Consider the following 23,337-nt stretch of genomic DNA (forward strand, 5'->3'; position numbering starts at 1 on the left):
TGACCTATCACATTCCTACCTGACTGCCTACCCTTCAACTTGAGCATAAAAATACTCAGGACCAAGTGAAGGCCCTCAGGTCACGTAAAACCTGTATTTAAAAAAAAATGTTTCTGCTGTTCTTTTGTTAACTAGTCTTCGTGTCCATTTAATATTCAGATCCAGCCAGGGACTCTAAGGGGGTCAAGGAAATGTTGTTCATTCCCTACAGCTACTATATTGAGTTCTAACCTCCTTCTCCCACCCAAGTATTTTCTGACACCCGCTGAGTGGCAGGAAGCTTGAGATCCTCCTGGGAGATCTTGAGTCACAGCCACAATGGGGATTCGGAAGATATCAACACGTCTCCCGAATGGAGGTGGGGGGAGCAGAGACTGGAATATTCTACAGGACTGCCGCCGAGAGGACTCTAAGGAGTTATGTTCTGAGTTTGCCACTCACATAGCAAATAGTGTGCAAGGAGCCCTCTTGGAGCTGTATAGGGCCTTAGGTCTGTCAGGGACACGCTTGCCATCAGGCTTCTTTAAAGAAATTAGGGCAGACACGTGGGATCCTTTCTCTTCTCTTCTGTCTGCACCCTGCAGTTGTCCAGGCCCCATGCAAGGTACCGAGGTCAGTGTCCACACTGAGAACACTGGGGGGGGCAGAACCATCAGCAGGAGTCTGTACCCCGGCATGGAGTCCTAGCTCAGCAGAGTGAGGCCAGCATTTCGGCGCATTGCAGATTCGGCTGGAATCGTCGGAGGCTGCAGACCTTTTGACAACAGTGCAGTAGCTCTCCAGCAGGGGATGGCAGAACCCCGACATGGGCTGGGAGCAGGCTGGGAGAGGTAGGTCTCTAGCAAGGCAGCAGCAACAAACACAGTTATTTTCATGACTACATGTAAGATCCTCCTTCCTTCTGGGGCTCTCACATAGGCTGGAGGCAGAGGTAGGTGGAGGTTGGGTTAGAATACTTGGCAAGGTGCAGGAAAGCATTTGTAAACTTTTTTTTTTTTTTTTTTTTAACCCGGTGCAATTCGGGTTTAATCTGGAAACTGGTGAAACCCGGGAGCATTTGGGTGGCATTATATTTTTCTTTATTTATGATTTACTTTTTGTGTAGTAGAGACCTGTATTTATTGGCCGCGTTTGAGTAATTAAGAGGAAGAGCTCGAACATGGAAGGGTATATGGAGTCTCTCTGAAGGAGTCCAATCAACCAAATTGCCAAGGCCCTGGTCCCAGAATTGGGGATAATGGTGGAGAGATAGGATTTTTAAAAAAAAAAAAGGGCACCTTTTCTCCGAAGTCAGGAGGGGAAGAGTTGCAGTGGCAATGGTTTCATAAACATGGACTGGACTTCTTCAGTGTAGTCAGGGGCTATCTCGCCTGCTGAGAGATGAGGACTACAAGAGTGGATTGGGGCCCTTTAGGACAGCCGTGAAGGCTTAGCTACTCCTTTTCGGAATTTGTGGTTGACCAGACAATTATAAAATAATTGCTGAGTGGTGCCAAGGGCCCCCCTGGAGTTGAAGGCCATGAATTTGAAGTGACATAGCCTTCCTCAGCCCCTTAAGTCTCTAGGTTAGGTGCCTTCCTGTGCGTTTCCATGGTACTGTTTTCCCATATGATAACACTATGGTGTGGTTGTAGAGCTTCCCTGCTCTGAGAAGAAGAAGAACCTCTCTCTCTGAGGTTGAATACTGTTGTATTCTTTTCTGAGTCTAGGATAGTTTCTTCTACTGTTTCTAGTGCCTAGCAGCCACTCAACAAAACTGGTTATATAAGCCTCAGGGATATGGCAGCTGTGAGATTTCTCCATTCCCTCAAAAATGCTGGGGTAGAGATGCAAAAGAGGCAGATGGAGTGAATGGTCCAGAGTGATTAGAAGATTTTCAGGTGGGTGTAGCTGGGGGTGAAGACGTTAAGGGTGCCGGCAAGAGCCTTATGGACACATGATGCTCCGTGAGGATTGGGTTGGACAGGATTTGAGAGGTGGTGCATGCCAAGGTGAAGAAAAGGTCTGGGGAGAGGCCTTGGGAGTGGAGTGTTTATGGGAACCACTAGAGACGGAGCAGGGCTGGGCTATGACCTTGGCAGGTCCAACTGTGCTCCTGGCCTTGACATTCTACTTCTCAGTGCATTCCTCACAACCTAGTGGGAACCTCCCACCGTCAAGGATAAGGAGGAGGAAAAAGCTTAAACAGCAAATAGATTCTCCTTGAAAAACAGATTTGTGAGTGGGAGGAGAAAGCAGACATTAGAACCAGGTTTTTCAATGACAGTCTTGACATTCAGTTCTTACAGAGAATCTTTCTTTCAAGTAGTTGAAATGAGATTTGCAAAAGGACGTCATGAAACTTTGCGGCTCTCGTAGTGGTCAGTATTTTTATGCCGGTTTTGAAAGCACGGACCATACCGAGTCACCCTTGTAGGCCCTGGGCCCAGCATGTGGGGGTATTGCCCGATAGGCTGACATTGACCTAAAACCTGTCCCCAGGTCTTGCATTCACTTACTGTACTAATAATTAGAATCTATTTCCACGGACACCCCGATCGGTTAAATTTACAGGCCTGTTTTTTGAGCTACCCAAGAAGTTTCCCTTTCTAGCTTGCAGATATCCTGTTTACACAATACCAGGCAGGACAACAAGACACGCTTTGTACAGGTTTCAGAACTTCATGAGTGAGGAGCGCTCACAGGCTCAGGAAGACTGCATTAAGAACGAATGTCTGCCGGGATATGAAATTTCACATCACTCTAGCAAACAAGTACTGGGCATCTTCTCTGTGGAAAACACTGAACAAAGGGAAGAGACGCACTCTTCCTGCTCTCAAGAATTTTACAGTCAGGTGGAGAATGCCGGGAATGGCAGAAATAACTACAAGAGAAGCAGAATTGTGGAGGAGCCAGAGGGAAGATAAAAGGCCATGGAAATTAGCAGAGAGAAAGGAACTGCTTTCTGCGGTGCATAAAGGGCCTTCATTAATTACACTATTAGAAACAAACAACTTTTGTGAGTTGCATATCACTAATATGTTTTGTATTGATGAATAGTAAATTTGTAATAAAATTATGGTATTAAATTATAAAAAGAAAAGTTACTTGGTAGAACGCCACAGCAATCCCAGAGAATATAACTACTACATTATATGAAATTAATGCTTGAGCATCAAGAAGCAATATAGCAGTTGAGAAAGGAGTTATTAAATGGTAAGGGATGTCACAATTGAATATTAATGTGGAGGAAAAAAATTTAAATCCATGCCTCATCCTGAAAATTTCATTAAGTTCCAAATGAATTAGTGGGTTAAACTGTATTACAATCAGAAGAAAATAAAAAAGCCTATTTCTCCCACCGATGAAGAAGAGATATGTGCCTATTATGTTATACATTTTATATCATTTAATAGAATAAATCTAGGAAATATGAGCCATTTCTCCTGGAATGGGAAAATTATAAGATCAACGTATAACACAAACTTACTGTTAAAAACAAAATTTTCTATATACACAGTCAGAACCCATAATGTAGTGGCTTAAAATGATAACCATTTATTTAGCGCCCGAGTCCATGAGTTGGTAGTTTGGACTGACTGCTCCTTTGCTGGTCTACACTGGCTTACTCAGGCATCTGGGGTCAGTTAGGTGGTCCGGCCCCTAAGGCCAGCTGTTGGCTGATGCAGTGGGGCACCTGATCCCATCTTGTCTTGTCGAGGTTTGCTCATGTGCGGCAGATGGGTTCCAAGTGCAGCCAGGGGCAAACCCCAGTGCACAAGTGCTCTACATGTCGCCGCTTGCATCACGTTGGCTACTGTTCAATGAGCCAAAAGAATCACATGATCAGTCCCAGAGTCCATGTGGGAGCGCATTGCCAAAGTATGTAGAGTCAGGGAAGAGGCAGATCGGTGACCATTTTTGCAACCTACCCCACGTCAGTAATTGGCAAAGGAGACAGGCGGCTCTCACACAGAATAGCAGATCATTGCACGGAAACTTGATTTTAGTACTAGTGAATAAAGAAATGCATATTAACATTGGCTTCCAGCCTTTATTTTGTAGAGGAAGAAACTGAGGCCCAAAGCTTTGCTATGATGGTACAGAAGATAACCTCCCAGCCCGCTGACCAAGCAAGGTCTTTGATGCCAAGTCTAGCAGTAAAGGGCAAATCTGGGTTCAAACTCAGCTCTACCATTTCCTCGTGGCGTAACTTGCATAATATCTCTGCCTCAGTGTCATCTTTGCAAAACTGGAAAAATAATACATGCCATATAGATTATGAGGATCAAATGAAATCATGTGAAAATATGCTGTGAGGGGCCTGGTACCTGCTTAGTTCATGTCTCCTCCTCCCCCCCCCTTTTTAAAAATAATTTTCTTTAATGTTTATTTTTGAGAGAGAGAGAGAGAGACAGGGTGTGAGTCAGGGAGGGGCAGAGAGAGAGGGAGACACAGAATTTGAAAAGGCTTCAGGCTCTGAGCTATCAGCACAGAGCCCGATGCAGGGCTCGAACTTATGAACCATGAGATCATGAGCTAGGCCAAAGTCAGATGCTTAACCGACTGAGCCACCCAGTCACCCCTCCTCCTTCCCTTTAGTATGATGCAATCTTATAAAACCAGCAACAAAGGAAAGCAAAACAAGAAAAGCTCAGGCAAAACACACCAGCAAATAAATTGATAAAGCTCTGGGGACCAAAAAGAAACTGCTACATTTGTATGTAACTGGTGACTGTTTATACAGTTATTAAGTTCATAATTATTGGATACATTTCTGGGCCTGGCCCCATGCTAGGCAATGGAAATACATCCATGCCCTCATGGATAGTCTAATGGCAAAGACAGACAATAACCAAATCATCACATCAGTAAGTATGAAATTGTGGCCTTAATTAGTGCTATAAAGGACTTTTGAATAGTGCTAATAAAAGAGCGTATAAGAGGAAGAGGTACCCCAATTAGGAGTGGGAGGGGGCCAAGGAAGACCTCCTTGAGAAATGAATAGGTTGACGGGGGCAGTGATGGTTGTTACCTAAACTAGGGTAGCGTTATCAGAAAGGGTCAAACCACAGGGTCCTAGGAAATGACAAGTAGATGGTCTTAACCCTCAAAGCAATGTGAAGTCAGGGAAAGATATAAACAAATTTGGGATTTGAAAAGTTTTTTTTTTTTTTTTTGGAATCAGAGTAGAGAACAGATCAGAGGAGAGAAAGAATGGCTTCAGGCAGATGAATTAGGAGACTATTGCAGGAGTCCTGTAATTTATAATTTAGTTCAATTTTCCACAGAGTAATTGTAGACCTATTCATTCTACTTTGGTAAGTCCTAAGGAAATACACCCCAGATACTTGTATGTTCACCAGAAGTTATCAGTGACTAACATTAGACTAATAATATACATTTCAGAATGAATAAAGTTGAATAAATGGGCTTTGGCCAGCCAAGTCAGTGTTAAAATGTATGTGTATTTTTAACAGTCATGATTGTTTTGTCATTATCAATTTTATTTATTTACTTTTAATTTTTTTAAAACATTTATTTATTATTGAGAGACAGAGAGACACAGAGCATGAGCAGGGGAGGGGCTGAGAGATGGAGAGACACAGAATCTGAAGCAGGCTCCAGGCTCTGAGCTGTCAGCACAGAGCCCGACATGGGGCTCCGGCCCACAAACCGCGAGATCATGACCTGAGCCAAAGTCGGGTGCTTAACCGACTGAGCCACCCAGGCGCCCCTGTCATTATCAATTTTAAAAGTTGCCTTTCTTTCCCAGCTGGACCAGCTTGATAATAACAACGTTCCAAGCAACCTTGGAAGTTTGACGTCCTTATTAGTAAAATTTGCACAGACATCTCAAAAGTCTGGGTTACTCCAGATAGAGTTTGGATTTGGGCTTTACCTTGGTTGCAGTTATTTGAAGATACCAATAGCTGAATTAATCTCACACAAATTCCTACATAAGTGAAGCTTTTCACCTGATTTTCAACTACCCTTTCTAATTGCCCCTGAAATGACTAGACCATAATAATGCAGAGTGTTGTCAGGAAAAATTGTGAAAAGCTACGTAATGGACCACGAGGATTATGGGGCATCTACAATGGTAAAGGTAGAACACTATCTACAGCACTGTTTGTGGCTACCTGGTTTTCATTGTTTTTGATATATTTTACAATTCCGTACAGTGTGAAAAATTAATAATAATTCAAGTGATTCTTGTCCATAGAAATACCATTGAGGGGCGCCTGGGTGGCTCAGTCAGTTAAGCGTCTGACTTCCGCTCAGGTGATGATCTCACGGTATGTGGGTTCGAGCCCCACGTTGGGCTCTGTGCTCACAGCTCAGAGCCTGGAGCCTGCATCAGATTCTGTGTCTCCCTGTCTCGCTGCCCCTCCCGCACTCACGCTCTGTCTCCAGCTTTCAAAAATGAATAAGCATTAAAAAAATTAAAAAAAAAAAAAAACCAAATACCATTGAAAAGTGTTCAGTGGAAGGAAATGACTAATTTTGCATATTTTTGTAAATTCGATATAGCATTCTTTGTTGCCTATATATCTGTGTTTCTTTGACTTCTCCCTTGAACCGGTTCTAACTTCCTATTTGCTCTCTTGTTAATTAATGCAGTAAATAGAATCAATTGTTTTAAGGTTTATTTATTTATTTGGGGGGCGGGGGAGGGGCAGAGTGAAGGAGATGGAGAATCCTAAGCAGGCGCGGTGCTGCCGGCACAGGTTCCCTATGTGGGCCGGGAACTCACGAAGCCTGGGAAACAGGCAATTTGACACATGGGAAACAGTTACAAACTACACCTAAGAGAGGTGGGCAAATGAGTAGATTTTACAGTAGAGAGTTCAGGTTGCCATTGGATTTGAGGAAAGAAGGAGATTAGGGAGGAGTAACCAGAAAAGACTTCAGAGAAAAGGTATGATTTCAGAGTCAGGACTTCAAAAAGCCCAGGAGAGATGGGAAGGTAGAGGCTGCTGTACTAAGATGCAGAGGAAATCAGCATGGCCTGTTCAGAGAGCTTTGCTCTTTGACAAGGACTGGATAGAAGAAATAATAATCAAGGCTAACTTTTATTCAGTATCTACAATGTACATGGCAATGGGTGCCAGCGATTCTCACACCTGCCTCCCCATTCAAATCACCTTTGGGAATGTAAAAATGCTGCGGCCAGGGAGCCCTGACCAGAAATTCTGATGTAATTGCCCCGAAAAGGGAGGTGCCCCCCCGCAACTCTCCAGATGGTTCTGAAAGGAAACAACGTTAGCAAACTACAGTGCTAGGCAATTTACAAGTGGTCTTTGATCTTCCATCTCATTTTAACCCTCCTGGTAACCCCCTAAGGGGGGTATTTTCATCCTTGTTTATATTATAAAGGAGGGAACAAAGGCTCGGAGAGACTTGGTGACTTGCCTCAGCGGGGGAGAGGGGGGAGGAGGATGGAGGTGAGGGAAGGGTGGGGTGCTGCTAAGAGAATGAGGGAAATCTTGGTTAGCGTTGGGTGGAGAGAAAAGCAAGCGCAGTGGTGCGTGACATAACATTCCTCTAGAGTATTAAGGAAATGCTGATAGAAGAAAATAGGACCCACAATAAACAAACGAATACAAAAGTAACAAAATAGGACTCATTTGGGGGCATCTTATTAGTGTTTTTTCTTAAATGTTTATTTATTTTTGAGAGAGAGAGAGAGAGAGACAGAGTGGGAGCGGGGGAAGGGCAGAGAGAGAGGGAGACACAGAATCCAAAGCAGGCTCCAGGGTCTGAGCTGTCAGCACAGAGCCTGTTATGGGGCTCGAACTCATGAACCGTGACATTATGACCTGAACCCAAGTGGGAAGCCTAACAGACTGAGTCACCCAGGCGCCCCCGGGGGAGTCTTATTAAAATGGAGAGTCTGGGATGGAGATTCGGCCTTTCTGACCTTGCTTCAGTTATGCTGATGATGCTGGTTCCCAGTCCATATTCTGACTTGTAATTTTTGGTTTTAGATAGCATGATCAATGCAGACCTCTGGGTCTCAGTTTCCTTTTCTGTAATTGGGGTCAGTAACTGATCCTACTACATGAAGGTTGTTTATGCATTAAGCCATAGCGTCTGGGAATATAGTAATCACTTAAAAATTTTCCTTATAATTTTATAATTTGCTTTAGCTTTTAAAAGACTTCCCATCAGAGTAAAATGGCATCCTCCTGGGGGGTTAAGGAAATGCTAATAGAAGTGATGAGGACATAGGACAATTAGGGTAAGGGATGTGAATGCTTTGCTGACGTTATTTCCATACAAGAGAATAACAGGTATGAATCTTGTGAAATGTGGTAGTCTCAGAGTACAAGTGTGGAACTGGAACTGAAATTTTTTAGTATACTTGGGTTTATTAAACCCCATAATAATTTTAGTAACTACTTTTCTGTATAAAATGAATCTCCATATGTGAAATAGAGTAGGAGTCTTACTCCTGTGTTTTTATTTCCGATATATAGGAAACTCATGAGAATAGGAATATACATTAAATTAGGGATATTCTCATATTAATACATTCTTAGGTCATAAACAGAAAGCTAGGATTATATAGATTATATCCAGCTGATTTTAGTAGCTAATATACAGCTCGTTTTCAGCAGATGCTCATTTCCAAAAATCTGTTTTGCTAATGGATATAAAGCTGAGAAACCCCTCCACCCTCTGCCTCACCTCTAGAAAATTGCTCTAGAGGGGTGCCTGGGTGGCTCAGTTGGTTGAACGTCTGACTTTGGCTCAGGGTTGGTGAGTTCCAGCCCCGTGTCAAGCTCTGTGCTGACAGCTCAGAGCCTGGAGCCTGCTTTGGATTCTGTCTCCTTCTCTCTCTGCCCCTCTCCCGCTTATGCTCTGTCTCTCTCTGTCTCTCAAAAATAAATAAATGTAAAAGAAAAAAATAATTTTTTTTAAAAAATCAAGATTTCTCTAGAGAACTTTATATTATTAGGAAATTTGATGGTAAAAGAGAAAACAGTTCTACATTTTGCTATTTAGAAGTTTGATTTTTCTTTTCTATAGAATGTGGTTATCATACGGGAATAATCTTGTGCAGAACTATAAACTGGTTACAGATCCTTGTTATTAGTGTCAATGATAATTACACCATACATTTTTGATAGGTTTTACAATCTTCACAGGGCTTTTACATAGATTATTTCATTTAACATGCTCCACAAGTCTGAGTGGGAGGGCAGACTGTTACAATTGTTTATGAAGGAAGACAGGTGAGGTTTGCCCCAAATCATATGGCTGATAAATGGGGGAACAAAAATTAGAGCCGAAGGCTTCTGACTTTTAACCCAGTGCTCTGTACATGGTCTATCTAGTAATGCACTGAGATTCTGACAATGAATGTAATAATCTCTAGTAATCTGTAATGATTTTGCTAGATATAGTCAACAGGAATGAAAGGTTAGGGCAATGAAGCTGGGGGAAAATCCAGAGAAGAGAAGAAAGCCTGTTCTAATTGTGTTGCCTTTCTTTTATACATACATGTACATACATACATATATATGCATACATATGTGTATATATATATCTTTGCATATATATATATTTATAGCTTTACTGAGATATAATTGACATATAACATTGTGTAAATTTAAGATGTATGACATATTGACTTGATACACTTATATATTGTAAACTGATTACCACCATAGAATTAGCTAACACCTTTATCATGCCACATAATTACCTTTTCTTTTTTTATGGCGAGAGCATTTAAGATTTACTCTCTTAACAACTTTCAAGTATATAATATAGTATTCTTAACTGTAATGACCATGCTGTGTATGAGAATCCCAGAATTTAGTCATCTTCTGACCGGAAGTTTGTACCCTTTGCCCTATATCTATCTCCCCATTCCTCCCACCTCCCGTCCTTTGGTAACTGCCCTTCTACTATCTGTTCTGTGAGTTTGGCTTTTTCAAGATTTCATATGAAAGTGATATCATACAGTATTTATCTTTCTCTGACTTATTTCCCTTAACTCTCATGGTCCATCCATGCTATCACGAGTAGCAGGATTTCCTTCTTTCTCATAGATGAATGATATTGTATCATACTAGTGTGTGTGTATATATATATATATATATATATATATATATATATAGTGTGTATATGTACGTATTGTATGACCCAGGGTGATGAATCAAAAGTGTCGTGTTGTTGTTTTGAAAATTAGTTGGTGGTTAATGCTGAGTGAAATACCATCCAACTGGGAAAAAGACAGAAAAGTATCCAAAGGGCTAATTCCCAAGGTAATTGCCTTTACCACACCTTGGTTCTGTGCCCACCCCTCATCCAGACAGGTGGCAAAGATTTCTGGGGGAAATCCAAACTCCTCCCATCTCCTTGCCCTCCCGCCTCTCCTGTTGACGCTTGAGACCATGTATTTCTTCCCTCTGCTCCTCTTCCTTTCCATGATGATCTAAATGAAAGATACTTCAGCACGAGGGAAGGAGCAAAGTTTATCATCTCCCTCCTTGAGGACCCTGTCACGCAGTACTGTGAACACATTTGGCAAGGCAAGCGAACAATGAGACAGACGACGCTTGTTTTCTAAGCCAACTAGTATGGCGTGCAATCTAGCCAGCATGTGATTTTCTGTAGTTCACTGGCTGTTCTGGAAGCCTGGTAAGGACTGGCTGTGTGGGATGGTCCCTGCTCTTCTGAACTTCAGTTTTGTCTGTTTCTGCATCTAACTATCCGCAAAGTCCAGAAAGATCCCTGTGACTCAAGAACAGTTGTATTCATTTATTTTCATTTGTCCTGGGGTCTGGTTGATGTGTTGGCTGGGCCATCTGAGAAGCAGGTGTCACGATGAACTTAGAAGTGGAAGAGATTTACAGGGGGTAATCCTTGGGAAAGACAGAAGGGAGAGGAGACAGGAAAAGGCAAGGAGAGCCTTCAGGGCATGACCCAGATCTGACAACTGTGAAAAGTGAAGGGCAGGGAAGAGGGACTGAGTAAGAAAGGCCTCAGACTAGTGCAACTCCAAAAAGATTGCTAACAGAGGAATCCTGCACAGGTACAGTGGTAAGCCCTTGTGCCACTTCTGTGTTCAGTCGTTGGTTAGGGAATGCCTCTTAGGTAGCACTGAGTCTCAGCTTGAATGCTGAGTCAGACTCTGAAAGTACTCACAGCCAGAGACTGGCAGCAGTTTTTCTCTTGAAAGTAGATCTCAATCTGCTGGCATAATCACGGCTACCGCATCCGGCAGAAGGGAAGGGGATGGTCACAGAAAATTAAGTGCCGAGCCATAAAGGTGAGAGGCTGGATCTAGCCAATGGATTTATGCCGTCTGTCCATAACAGGCATATAGATTCATGCATCCCTCCATCTACTCCTGCATGCATGCATCCACACGTCCACCTACCCACCCATCCACTCATCTATTGTCTTAGATGACAGCAGCATTCTCCGAAGCTTCTGTCAGGACACGAATGTATGCTAGGTGCTGCCACACACACACCAAATCTAGAGTTTGCCTCTTCTGCCACTAAGGCCATCATCGCTGAGTGACAACTAGCCTGTGTCTCCCTGCAGTCTGCCTGCGTCCCTACTTGTGACCATAAGTCAACCTATTATCCATCTGAGACCAAACCCTTAAACACAGCCCACTTTTTGCCTGTCTGACACACCTCCTTCTTGCTTCCTGCTGGTATTTTATTCCACTGGGTGGATGATGATTCACGTTCCAGCCCTTTGACCCGGTTGTGAAAGTCACATCACCAGGCATAAAACGTGCATGGCGAGCGATGAGTTTTACTGCAATGTCCATGGGTTCAAGGTCAGTGGAAAAAACTAAGGAGCAGCAGAGGTGGTGAACTGGCTTGGCTGTATAACTTTCAACTTTTAGGCCACTCAAGTTGTTTACCTTCAAAATGACCCTGGTCTTTGTTATTAATATTTCATAGAGCTTCTTTGCAACAAATATGGCAATCAGCCATGGGAAATCATGGACCTCCTTCTGAGGCCACATTATTTTGGAGGACGAAGACGGTGGAAATGTCTAGGGTTTGGCATGTAATAAAAAGAGGTTGATCTTTTAAACAAATATTTCTGCCAATTACAACGCAATCATCCTCCAAATCAGTAGTCGCTAAGATTCTTTCATTTCTTTAATCCTATTACTTATTCTCTCAAAGAACATGGGTCTCACCATAATAGCAACAAATTCCCATTTTTTTTTTCCCCATAAAACAGTGTTTATGGTTTGGCAGGTCTTCTCTCATGTGGGTTTAAAGAACCACATGTGTTTGTGAGCATGCTATCGCGTAGTTTAAAGAACATAAAACTTGCGGTAACAGTTTTGGGAGTAAATTTTATTGTTATGGCTTTAAAACACAATCAAATAGAAACAAAAATTCCATTAGTAGTTGAATATCGTAATAATAGAGTTGAGGATAAATTTTACTGTTATAGGAACTATAAAACAGCAATAATAAAAAACACTACTATTGTGAATAAATTGTTTGAGATGACTAACTAGAAAGCCATAAAACACAACAGTGAGGAATAATCTAATCACCGGGAAAGATGTGATAATAATTCACCCTTGTTAGTGAGGAGTCCAGTGGTCCCAGTTCATTGGCTCTGGGTGCTCTAGGTTACTGGTTTCATTCCATAAGGTTGCAGAAAGATAATCTTTGGCCAGTGAATTGGCAGGAAACCACATACTGCAGTGCATTTGGACACGAGGATTGAGGAAGATCCAATTACCAGTGACTGTTAGGAAAACCCTGTGTAGCAATGCCAAATGTGCTTACAACATATTTCTAAAATTTAGTTTATTTATTTTGAGAGAGAGAGAGAGAGAGCAAGTGCATAAGAGAGAGAGTTAGGGAGGGGCAGAGAGAGGGAGAGAGAATCCCCAGCAGGCTCCACGCTGTCAGCTCAGAGCCCGACATGGGGGTCTATCTCATGAGCCATAAGATCATGACCTGAGCTAAAATACGAGAATTGGACACTTCACTGACTGAGCCACCCGAGCACCCAAGTCTCATAACATAGTTTTAAAAATTATTTGTAGGCTTCTAATAGCAATTTGTATATATTGTTTGTGCATTTTCATGTATTTCTTATTTTTATTTGCGTTCTTTAGCTTCAGAATAACTGCATAGAGTCACATATCTGATGGAGGGGGAAGCCTATTCTAATCTCACCTTTTATTTGGACTACCCCCATACGCCTCTCTGCCTCTCTGCCTCACGGCAGAGAGGAGACTGGAAAGAAAACACCCTCAACTCCTCTCTTCCACTCTTCCTCTGTGGAACTCACGGCTCCATTAAAACCTTTGCTTCAGAATGAAGACTCTGAGGTGGCTGCTCTGTCCCCGCACTTGGGTGAGGGGAAAAGTGTCGGGTGTTGCATCTTACCTCTCATGCTGGACATCATCAAAATTTGAATTCAGTGGTTTGCCTCCCTCTCTGTTTTTATCTGATTTTACCAGAAGACACTCTGACACACAGAGAACAAACTGAGGGTTGATGGAGGGGAGGTGGGTGGGGGGGATGGGCTAAATGGGTGTCGGGCATCAAAGAGGGCACTTTTCCGGATGAGCGCTGGATGTCATGTGCAAGATGGTTCTACTCCTGAAGCCAGGATTACACTGTATGTTAACAAACTCGAATTTAATTAAAAAAAAAAAAAATGAACTCAAGATTTCTGACTTGACAATATCCCAAAGGGATGGCGGAAGATCATAACAATGAAGTTTCCATTAGGCAAGCTATGCTGATGCAGTTTTCTATACTCGCTGCCTCCACTTTCTCACTTTGCTTTCCTTCTTTAACCAACTCCAGTCAGGCTTTTGTCCCTACCACATGTTGACTGAAATTGCTCTTTTCTAGGTCTCCAGGAGCCTCTATCCTGCTGGATGAGACTGCTAGTTCTCAGTCCTCATCTGACTCCACTTCTGAACAACATTTGGCCCAGCTGGTAACTCCCACTTTCTTAAAATGCTTTTCTCACTTGGCTTCTGGGATACAACAGTCTCTCAGTTTTCCACCTACTTCACTTTCTCAATTTCCATTGCTGAATTCCTCTCTTCTACCCAGACCTCTAAATGTTAGACCAGCCCAAGGCTCAGTCTTCGTGCTTGCCTTCCTGATCTATGTTCACACCCTAGATGAGCTCCTCATGTGGCCTCAGGCATCATCTTTTGCAAGCTGAAGAGTCACAAATTTATGCACCTCACTCCAACTTTCCTCAGCTCCAGCCTGCCATTGTTGCTGCCCACATGACAATCCCCTGGATGTATAATAATAAGCACCTTCAACTTATCAGAGCCAAACATAATTCTTGAGTTTCCCCTTCTTCAAATCTCATCTCCCTCAATTTCCGCCATCTCATAAGAAGTCACCACTAGTCATTCCATTTTGTAGTCCCAAAGTCTACGAGTTGTTCTTGAGTTTCCTAATTCCCTCACACTTCATTAGTATTCCATAAGCAAGTTTGTTGAGTCTGCTTTTAAAATAAATTCCCAGTGTGGCCATGTCACATGATATCAGTGTGACTGACTAACCCGAGGCCCCATCCTCTCTCCCTTGGACTGCTATGGTGTCCTCCCAGCTGGCCTCTGTGTTTCCATTCTTGCCTACTCTCTACACTGCAGCCAGGCAAATTATTTAAAATATAAAAGCAAAACCTTTTCAGTGATTTCTTGGAATAATATTCAAAGTCCGTACTATGGCTCATGGTGTCTACAAGACCTGTGCCCTTGCCTATCTCCTTGACCCCATCTTCCATCACTCTCTAAGTCCCACTTCACTCAAATACTGGCTTTCTTCCGGTTCCTCAACGGCACCAAACTTATTTCTTCCCGGGGACCCCTACACATGCTGCCCCATCACCTACCATACTTTTCCTACAACCCTTTGCATGAACCATATCGTTTAGAACTTAACTCAAAAATCATCTTAAATAAGGGGCTCAGTAGGTTAAGTATCCAACTCTAGATTTCAGCTCAGGTCATGACTTTGTGGTTCATGGGTTCAAACCCCACATTGGGCTCTGCTGACAGATCAGAGATTGCTTGGAATTCTCTCTCTCTCCTTCTCTCTCTGCTCCTCCCCTGTTCACGCTTACTCTCTCTCTCTCTGTCTCTCAAAATACACAAATAAACATTTAAAAAATATTATCTTAAATCAGGACAGACCTCTCCATCTCAGTATGGTCTTGGCCCATGATCACTCTCTAGCTCCTTAATTTGATTCCCTTTACTTGAAATTGTACTTGAAATTGTTTGCACACGTGTTTATTGTTCTCTCCACTCTATTGTGAATTCCATAAAGCAGAGTCATGGTCTGCCTCATTCATCTTTGTATGTTTTCATCTTTGTACTAATGCCCGGTGTGTAGTTGGTATTTGTTACACTGTTGTAGAATGAATGAACGAATAAATGAATGAATATGGAGCACAGGATTTAGACTAAGTCCCCAAATGCCAAAGACTCTGTTTAAATCCTCCACTTCTCTGCACAAAAGCTTGCCTTGCTCAATTAGACTTTTAACAACAATCTTAACTTGAACTTTTACTTGTTAGTGATCACTGAGATTCAGGCATATCCTGGGTTTGTCTGGAAACATGGTGGGGTGTGTGACAGAGTCCTTTATGTGAGAGGGGTGTGTGGGAAAATCCACTTGGAAGGGATTTAAAATGTTTTCACTGCTCAGATTTAGAGAGACCTGGATTTGTTTAAGAAGCTGGTGGGGTGATTTCTCAGAACAAGAGAAGGAATTTGACCCAACGTAAAGCTTTAAGAGGGGAGTGGAAATCCTGATAATAACCACACCCACCGTACCCAGAGCAGAAGACATACAACCCATTATGCTCAGAGACCTGTGTGGAGAGAACAGCAGGAATAATCAGCTTCTAAGTAAATACAGGTGATGGGGATGCCTGGCAATGAGGACTTCACGTAGGGAAGAACTTCTTTCCGGATCTAGTGGAGCCAAGAGCTTGTATGAATTTGGTTTTCTTTTTTTTTTTTTTTTTTTTTAATTTTTTTTTCAACGTTTATTTATTTTTGGGACAGAGAGAGACAGAGCATGAACGGGGGAGGGGCAGAGAGAGAGGGAGACACAGAATCGGAAACAGGCTCCAGGCTCTGAGCCACCAGCCCAGAGCCCGACGCGGGGCTCGAACTCACGGACCGCGAGATCGTGACCTGACTGAAGTCGGACGCTTAACCGACTGCGCCACCCAGCCGCCCCTGAATTTGGTTTTCAAGGAGAAATGAAAAATAAAATGGTAGTGTTTTCCACTACTTAAGAAAAAAAAAAAGCTATTTGAGGACACGATAGAGTTAATAAAGCAACTGCTCACATAAAATTCTGCTGAGACATCCATTAACTGACTTATCTTATCTTGACTGTGAGAGCCTCTGCCTTTATGCATTCTCAGAGGTGCTTGGTCCATTAACCTGCAAGAGAAGCCCAGGATTATCTAGTTCTTTCTGCAGGAGAATGAAGCTGCTGCTTGGGACCCTTTACCTCTTGGGGATCCTGGTTCCTGAAGAGCTGGGATATGATGGGTGAGAGTGACGTGGGAAGAGGGGCTGATTTATCTTGATTTAGACCATCTAAATGGAAAGCTTTTTTCAAGATCAGTATAGCTGGATTCTCCCCTCTTCCAACCCATATGCACCTACCATGAAATAAGAATAATAAAGATTGTGGAAGTTTTGTTATTCAACGTTACTCTAATAATCTTTGAATAAATAGATAAATATCTGACAAATATTTTCCAACATGACACATGATAAATACCAAAGATATGTCATGTGTGATTGAAAAAAGGAAATATTAATGAAAATTCTGTACCCTTTATTTACAGGTTCATAATTGGTAAATAAGATTATGCTAATTATTTGAGAAAATGTTTAAAAATGTTTAAAATTTCACTAAGATGTAGTTACTATTAATGTTTTTGGATAGATGGATAGATTCAGTACTATTGTCAGAATTTTTCTGTTAAATTGTATTATTGAAAATTTCCTTTGACATTCATAATTCATTTAAAACATATTGCAATCATTAATAATATCCCATCATTTGTACCCTACGGGGCATATGCTTGATTTCTACTTTGTCATTTTTACAAATAATGCCATGGTGAGCACCCAGCCACATAAAAATTTTTTGCAAGTCTTTGATTATTTTCTTAATATAAGTTAGAAGGAGAATTCCTCATTCAGAAGCTGAGGAAAATGTAAGAATCATATTGCTTATTGCCAAATTGCCCTCTAGAAAACTTGTATCGGTTTGTGTGTGAAAATATCCACTTGCCTTACTTTGCATTTTGTTGATTTCTAATAAAATTTTGTGGGTTTTGTCTTGATTATTACTCATTTTATTAGTTTATAAATTGCCTGTTCGTATCATTTGCTTATGTTTGTGTTCTTTCTCTCTTCATAATGAATCATAACTTTTTAAAACATATAATGTATATCAAATCTATGTGTGTCGCGGGGTATAGTTTTCACATAAAGTGTGTATTTTCCTTTGTTCATGCATGGTTTATCCTGCTCATTTGGCATATCTCATCAAGCAAGCATGGTTGTAGATAGTATTTTTTCCTTTTGCTTCATGGTTAAAAGAATCTTGCAATAAACTCACTCTCACAGAACAGGGAAGTTCACTCTGACTTTTGCCCCAGATGAACAGTGCAATTTCAGCTTATCTCTTAGCTTGATAGGAAGTCTTATTTCAGAGATATAGAGAGAGTCTAGGATCTTTCCAATGCCAAAACCTCTTTGAACAGTCCATCTCATGTTTTCCATCAGTTTACTTGGTTTCATATATATCATTTATCTTTCCACCTGAGGTTCTTCCTTCACAAATTAGAGACAAAGACTTGCATATGTCATGGGGCTTTGATTGGGAAAAAAAATCAACTTGCTTAAAAATATCAAAAGCCTTAAAACTTACACGTTGTTTCAAGTAGTAGCTCTGTCTCTGAAAACTTATATTGAGAAAATAAGCTAAGCACAGAAAGAGTTTTATGCACGGAGATGTAGCTTTATTAATAATATAAATATTGCATAAAATATTATAATATTTGGAAACAACCTAAATGTCCCATATTAGGTTATATACATGTTGATATATGATCTATGATAATGGAGTATTATTTATCCATTAGAATAATGATTATGAAAAAATTTTAATAGAATTAGAAAAAGCACGTTTTATGACAAAAGCAAGGTGCAGAATGGAAAAATGTAATAAAATAGCTAGAAAAAGAAAAGAAAATGTATGTGCCAAAATGGTCATTGTTATCTTCGGATGGTGATTTTTTCCCCCTTTACCTTCAACTATTCATTTTGTGAATATCAACTATTCATTTTGTGAATTTTCTTCAATAAAGATGCATAAAACTTTTATTGAAAAAAATATTTTTCAAGCCCAGGTTAAATTAGGGGAATGATTTGGCTCAGGCAATGGGACTCTGACGAGATGACTTCCATCAGATAACTCAAGTGCAGCTATGACTACTCTTAAGGAGAACATTTTAAATCTGCTAGTCTTGGTCCTTAGTGACTGTTTGCATCCTCATTATTATTTACTAATATAAAATAATGTCCACTTTTTTTATGGCTCTTACCAACTCAAAACATCGGTTACCTGCCATTTTTGATACTCTATTCATTACATGTGATGCAATACAGGTCCAGAAAACCTATGATTAACAAAGATTACAAGCTTTGCAATCTTTCTTTTGAGCATGTAGGGAAGTGAGCTCCTATATACTGCATACTCCCAAGACAGTGTCAGTCTGTAAAATCACTTGGGATTTAGCAATGTGACCTAAATGCTTGAAAATATTCATCCTCTTTGACCTATTAATTTTTCTCCCTGGGATGTAGCTCAAGGAAATAGTCAGAAATGAGCACAAAGATTTATGCAAAAAGTCATTAACTCCAGAATTATTTAGAATAACAAAAAAACAAAAGGAGAAATAGATTTAATATGTAGCATAGATGACAATGTTTAAATAAGTGATGCTTAGTAATATATACCTACTGTGAAATATTATGCAGTCATTAAAACTAATGTTTATAAAAAGTTTTCATTGGTTTGAGGAAATGCTTCTGGTAGATAGGCAATACAAAGGAGTAAAAACAAATTTTATGTAGATATAATCTGCATTGTGTTTAAGAAAAAAAATGTGCACGGATAAAATACAGATAAGAAATATGCCAAAATATCAACAGTGGACTCAGGGAGATGGGATTATTAAGGATTATTCCTCCTTTCTATTTTCTATTTTTCTCCTCTCCATACTTTCTAAATTTTCCATGGTTAAGTGTATGCTAATTTTATAAGAAGGGAAAAAAAGTTTGAAAATACATTACTGTCATGAAATATTCATGTAACTGTATCCTTACTAAGTATTGAAAATACAAAATTTGCCTCAGTGTTCATTAGATTTTTGCCTCTTTATGCATTCCAGTCAAAATTCCACTAGACAATCTTTGATCCACAGTATTTATTAATAATGTACCCCAAAGGATCATTTTCTCTGTTAAACATTTCATGAATTCCTATTCAAAAAGAATACACAAAGTACAATAATCTTTTCATTTGATCGGTGAGATGAGACTGGTGATAATTTGGGGGATTAGCCAGCTTTTCTTCCCTCTCTGCATGCATTATGCATCATCCAAGAAATCGCCTAGAAACAAGGAATTGCCTTTCCTAAGTATATGGTTTAAACATTGCTTGAACTAAGTATTTGGGTTTCTGAGATTTAGGTATTGTGTTTAATCTCATGTAAAAATGATAAGCACTCTTAATATCAGATGTTTTCACTCAGATCCCATACGGTTCTTTTTTTTCTTCCTCTTTTCTTTTCTTTCTTTCTTTTTTTTTTTTTTTTTTGCATATTAAATGAACTCAGTCATTCGATGTTGGGCCTAATAGGCAAGGTACTCATACATTTAGCAGACATTAGCTAGGGGAAAGCCAAATGTTGGTTCTTGATGGTGTCCAGTTACCTTTAATTTCTTCCCTTCTCTATTGTGGAATTGCCAGGGAATATCAACCCAACTGAAACAGGAACTCACCAGGGACCAGCCCTGTTTTTTGTGTAATCACTTTCCTACCCTGCTGAGTAGATAACTATGATAAATACTCAACCGTAAATGCTGAACTATATGAAGGATGGAACAGGGTTGCTCTTGAATAGTGACCATCTCTGTCCCAACAGTGTTGTGAAAGCCTCTCTGATGATCTCATTTCTGGGCCAGACTGGACAGGCAGGACAGCCAATGTGAGGAAAGGTGAAGGGAAGGCTGAAAAGATATCCTTTTACTTTGCTTCATTGCCTCTCTCCCTCTTTCCAGGAAAAGCACTGAAAGTGTTTCCTAGTGACTTTATAATGCTCGCACTTATTTTGCTCTCTTCAAAGTCCAAATTAGAGCTAGACAAAGTTTTAAATGGGCTAATAAATATTTTCTGCCGATTCCCTAGGGTACAATAAATGCATAATTTACCTATGTAACAACATCTTCAGAATAAAACAACAACCTGGGATAATAGTATTTACCTTAAGGATTTTTGTCAGGATTAAATAAGTGTGTATATATATGTATCAAGTTCTTTGAACTGTGCTGGCACGTATAATTGCTCGCACAAAGTTGGTTGTTATTACTGGCTATTCTCAGGTTAAGAATTCTCCCTCCTTTGTCTCCAATACATTTAGTGTACCATTTAACTGGTAGTCAATTGGGCACTTTCCTTTTCACACTTTATGGCTTATTATTTAATGGCTGAGTATTTATGTCTATTCCCTTAAGTAGATTTTAAGGACTGTAAAAACAAAATCGACTTTTCTTTTATTATTATCTATTACTAATTTTGCATACAGTACCAAGAGTACCCACCTCTTGGGTTGTTGAATGAATTAAGTAAATGCTTTTATCAGTGCCTAGCATATAGTGCTCAATAAAGATTAGCTGGTATCATAATATATATATATATATATATATATATATATATATATATATATCTTCTGATTGTTTGATAAAGACATGAAACGTGCTCTTGAACATTTATGTGTAGATTGAATTTTTATTAATTTAAACACACCAGGGGTTGTACATATTTTCTTTACAAGATGATAATATGTTTTGTTGATCAGCCTCAACATATTGCTTGCATCAGTATATATATTTTATATTAGAACTGCTCACCCTGAATGAAGCACTCTTGCTTACTAAAAAAAAAAAAATCAAATGAATGATAAATATTAGAAACCAATCCCTGAATAACATGTTGTTTCTTAACTATTACAATTTTAATAACAGTTATTTCTTTTAATCCCCTAAAATTCATTTTCATTATTTTAACTGATTATTTAGACAATCCTATCTCATGAGATTTTCATTTGCACAGAGTGAATAAGGTAAAACTCATACTGTTATTAAATTTAGAATAATAATTCTTATTAATATTAGCTATTCTTATAAATATTAGTAACAATTAAAAATAATAAATGTGGTTCCAAGTTGAAAGCCATGGAATTATGTTAGAGAGATTGATTTCTATTACAATGGGTAATTGTGGTACATGGTGCTAAATGAACCGGATTGAAAAATAAAATTTAGTCAATTCAGTTACTGGAGTTCTGTAGCTATGAATGGAACTTGAGTTTTAATTAATTCTTTCAAAATATTTTGTTGCTCAGTATTGTGTGAAGACAATACCAGTTAGGTGGCTAAAGTATTCTCCACACAATTTTTATTTTTAAAACGATTGCAGCTAAATAGCGTTCTGCTTTGCTTTGGTTTGAACTACTAGTGTGCCTTAACGCTGATTAAGCATTAACTAGTTGTCAGAATTATGCTCACTGTAACATGGATAAGTGTATTAATTCATTTAGTTTTCGTAAGAATCCTTTGGGAAGGTATGGTTATTCCCATTCTGCAGATAAGGAAATGAAGGTTTAGGGAAAGGGCAGATATAATACCACGAATGTTCAGAGGGGAAAAAAAAAGAGAAAAATAAATAAAAGTCATTGAAACATTAACTAATTCAATCTCTGACACATCCTTGCAGTGCAAGGTCACAATCCAAAAGTTCACACCCCAGCTTCTCCAAAGGCTCACATCCTAGTGCTCTTAATATGATAATCACTCCATACATATTTGTTGGGTGAATGAAGTATCAGTTAGTATGTGCTCATAATGAAAATATTATATACTTCTTGCTTAAGTAAAGCCTTTTAGCTAGGGAACTAAAATATTTATCAAACAGTTGCATGACTTAGAGATAGGGTACTAGCTGTTCGACTTACTAGTTCCGCAACCATTTGCAAGTTACTGAATTTCTCTTGGCCTCAGTTGTTTTATTCATAAAACATGGGTGATAACATTTCACAGGGTTGTAATGAGAATAAATTATATAACGTGCATGAATATATTCTCTTAAGTGCTGGCACAATATCTGACATAGAGGAGCGGAACTGAATAGTTTTATTAAACTGTTTATCAAAAGATGAAGAATATATAGACAATCTGAGTAGGCCTATATTTATTAAAGAAATATAATTAATAATTAATACCTGTCCAAAACAGAAAGCTCAGGCCCCAATGGGGCCTTTGATGAGTTCTACCAAACACTGAAAGAAAATTTTACCAATTCTGTACAGTCTGTATCAGAAGACGGAAACAGAAGAAATACTTCCTGACTTATTTAATGAGATCAGCATTACCCGAATACTAAAATCAGAAAAACAGCATTATGAAAAAAACACAAAACAAAACTACAGATCAATATCTCACATAAACATAGATATAAAAATCTACAACAAAATACTGGCAAGTTGAATCCAACAATATATAAAAATAATTATACATCACAGCCACCAACTGAAATCTGTCTCAAGCATGTAGAGCTGGTTTAATGTTTGATAATCAACTAATGCAAATCCATCACACCAATAGGCAAAGAAATAAAAACTCATATGATGCAGAATCAATAGATACAGAAAAGGCATTTGACAAACACCGGCACCCATTCCTGATAAAAACTCAGTAAACTAGGAATAGAGGGGAACTTCCTTTACATCGTAAAGAGTAGCAACAAAAAAATCTACAGCTAACATCATACTTCACGGTGAAAAACTAGAAACATTCCGCTTAGATTAGAAACAAGGCAAGGATGTCCACTCTCACAACTACTTTAGAACGTTGCACTGGAAGTTTTAGCTAATACCATCAGACAGGTAATGGAGATAAAAGGTATACAGACTGGGAAGGAAGAAAGAAAACTATGTGCACGGATGACATGATCACCCATGTAGACAATCTGAAAGAACTGACAAAAAACC

At 39.7% G+C, this 23,337-nt stretch overlaps 1 protein-coding gene across 1 annotated transcript in view; it reads left to right on the forward strand.

The window, feature by feature from the left end:
* The first annotated feature begins 318 nt into the window (after positions 1-318).
* The window catches only part of CPO (carboxypeptidase O), a 40,961-nt gene continuing 17,942 nt past the window's right edge, over positions 319-23,337 (forward strand). Inside the window, exons 1-2 of the mRNA XM_040474680.1 lie at positions 319-490; positions 725-830. Of these exons, the coding sequence (XP_040330614.1) occupies positions 319-490; positions 725-830 (278 nt within the window). The remainder of the gene's footprint in view (positions 491-724; positions 831-23,337) is intronic.

The sequence above is a fragment of the Herpailurus yagouaroundi genome, unplaced genomic scaffold, assembly GCF_014898765.1.
Source record: "Herpailurus yagouaroundi ecotype Mexico unplaced genomic scaffold, PumYag 140, whole genome shotgun sequence".
In the NCBI taxonomy this organism is placed as follows: Eukaryota; Metazoa; Chordata; class Mammalia; order Carnivora; family Felidae; genus Herpailurus; species Herpailurus yagouaroundi.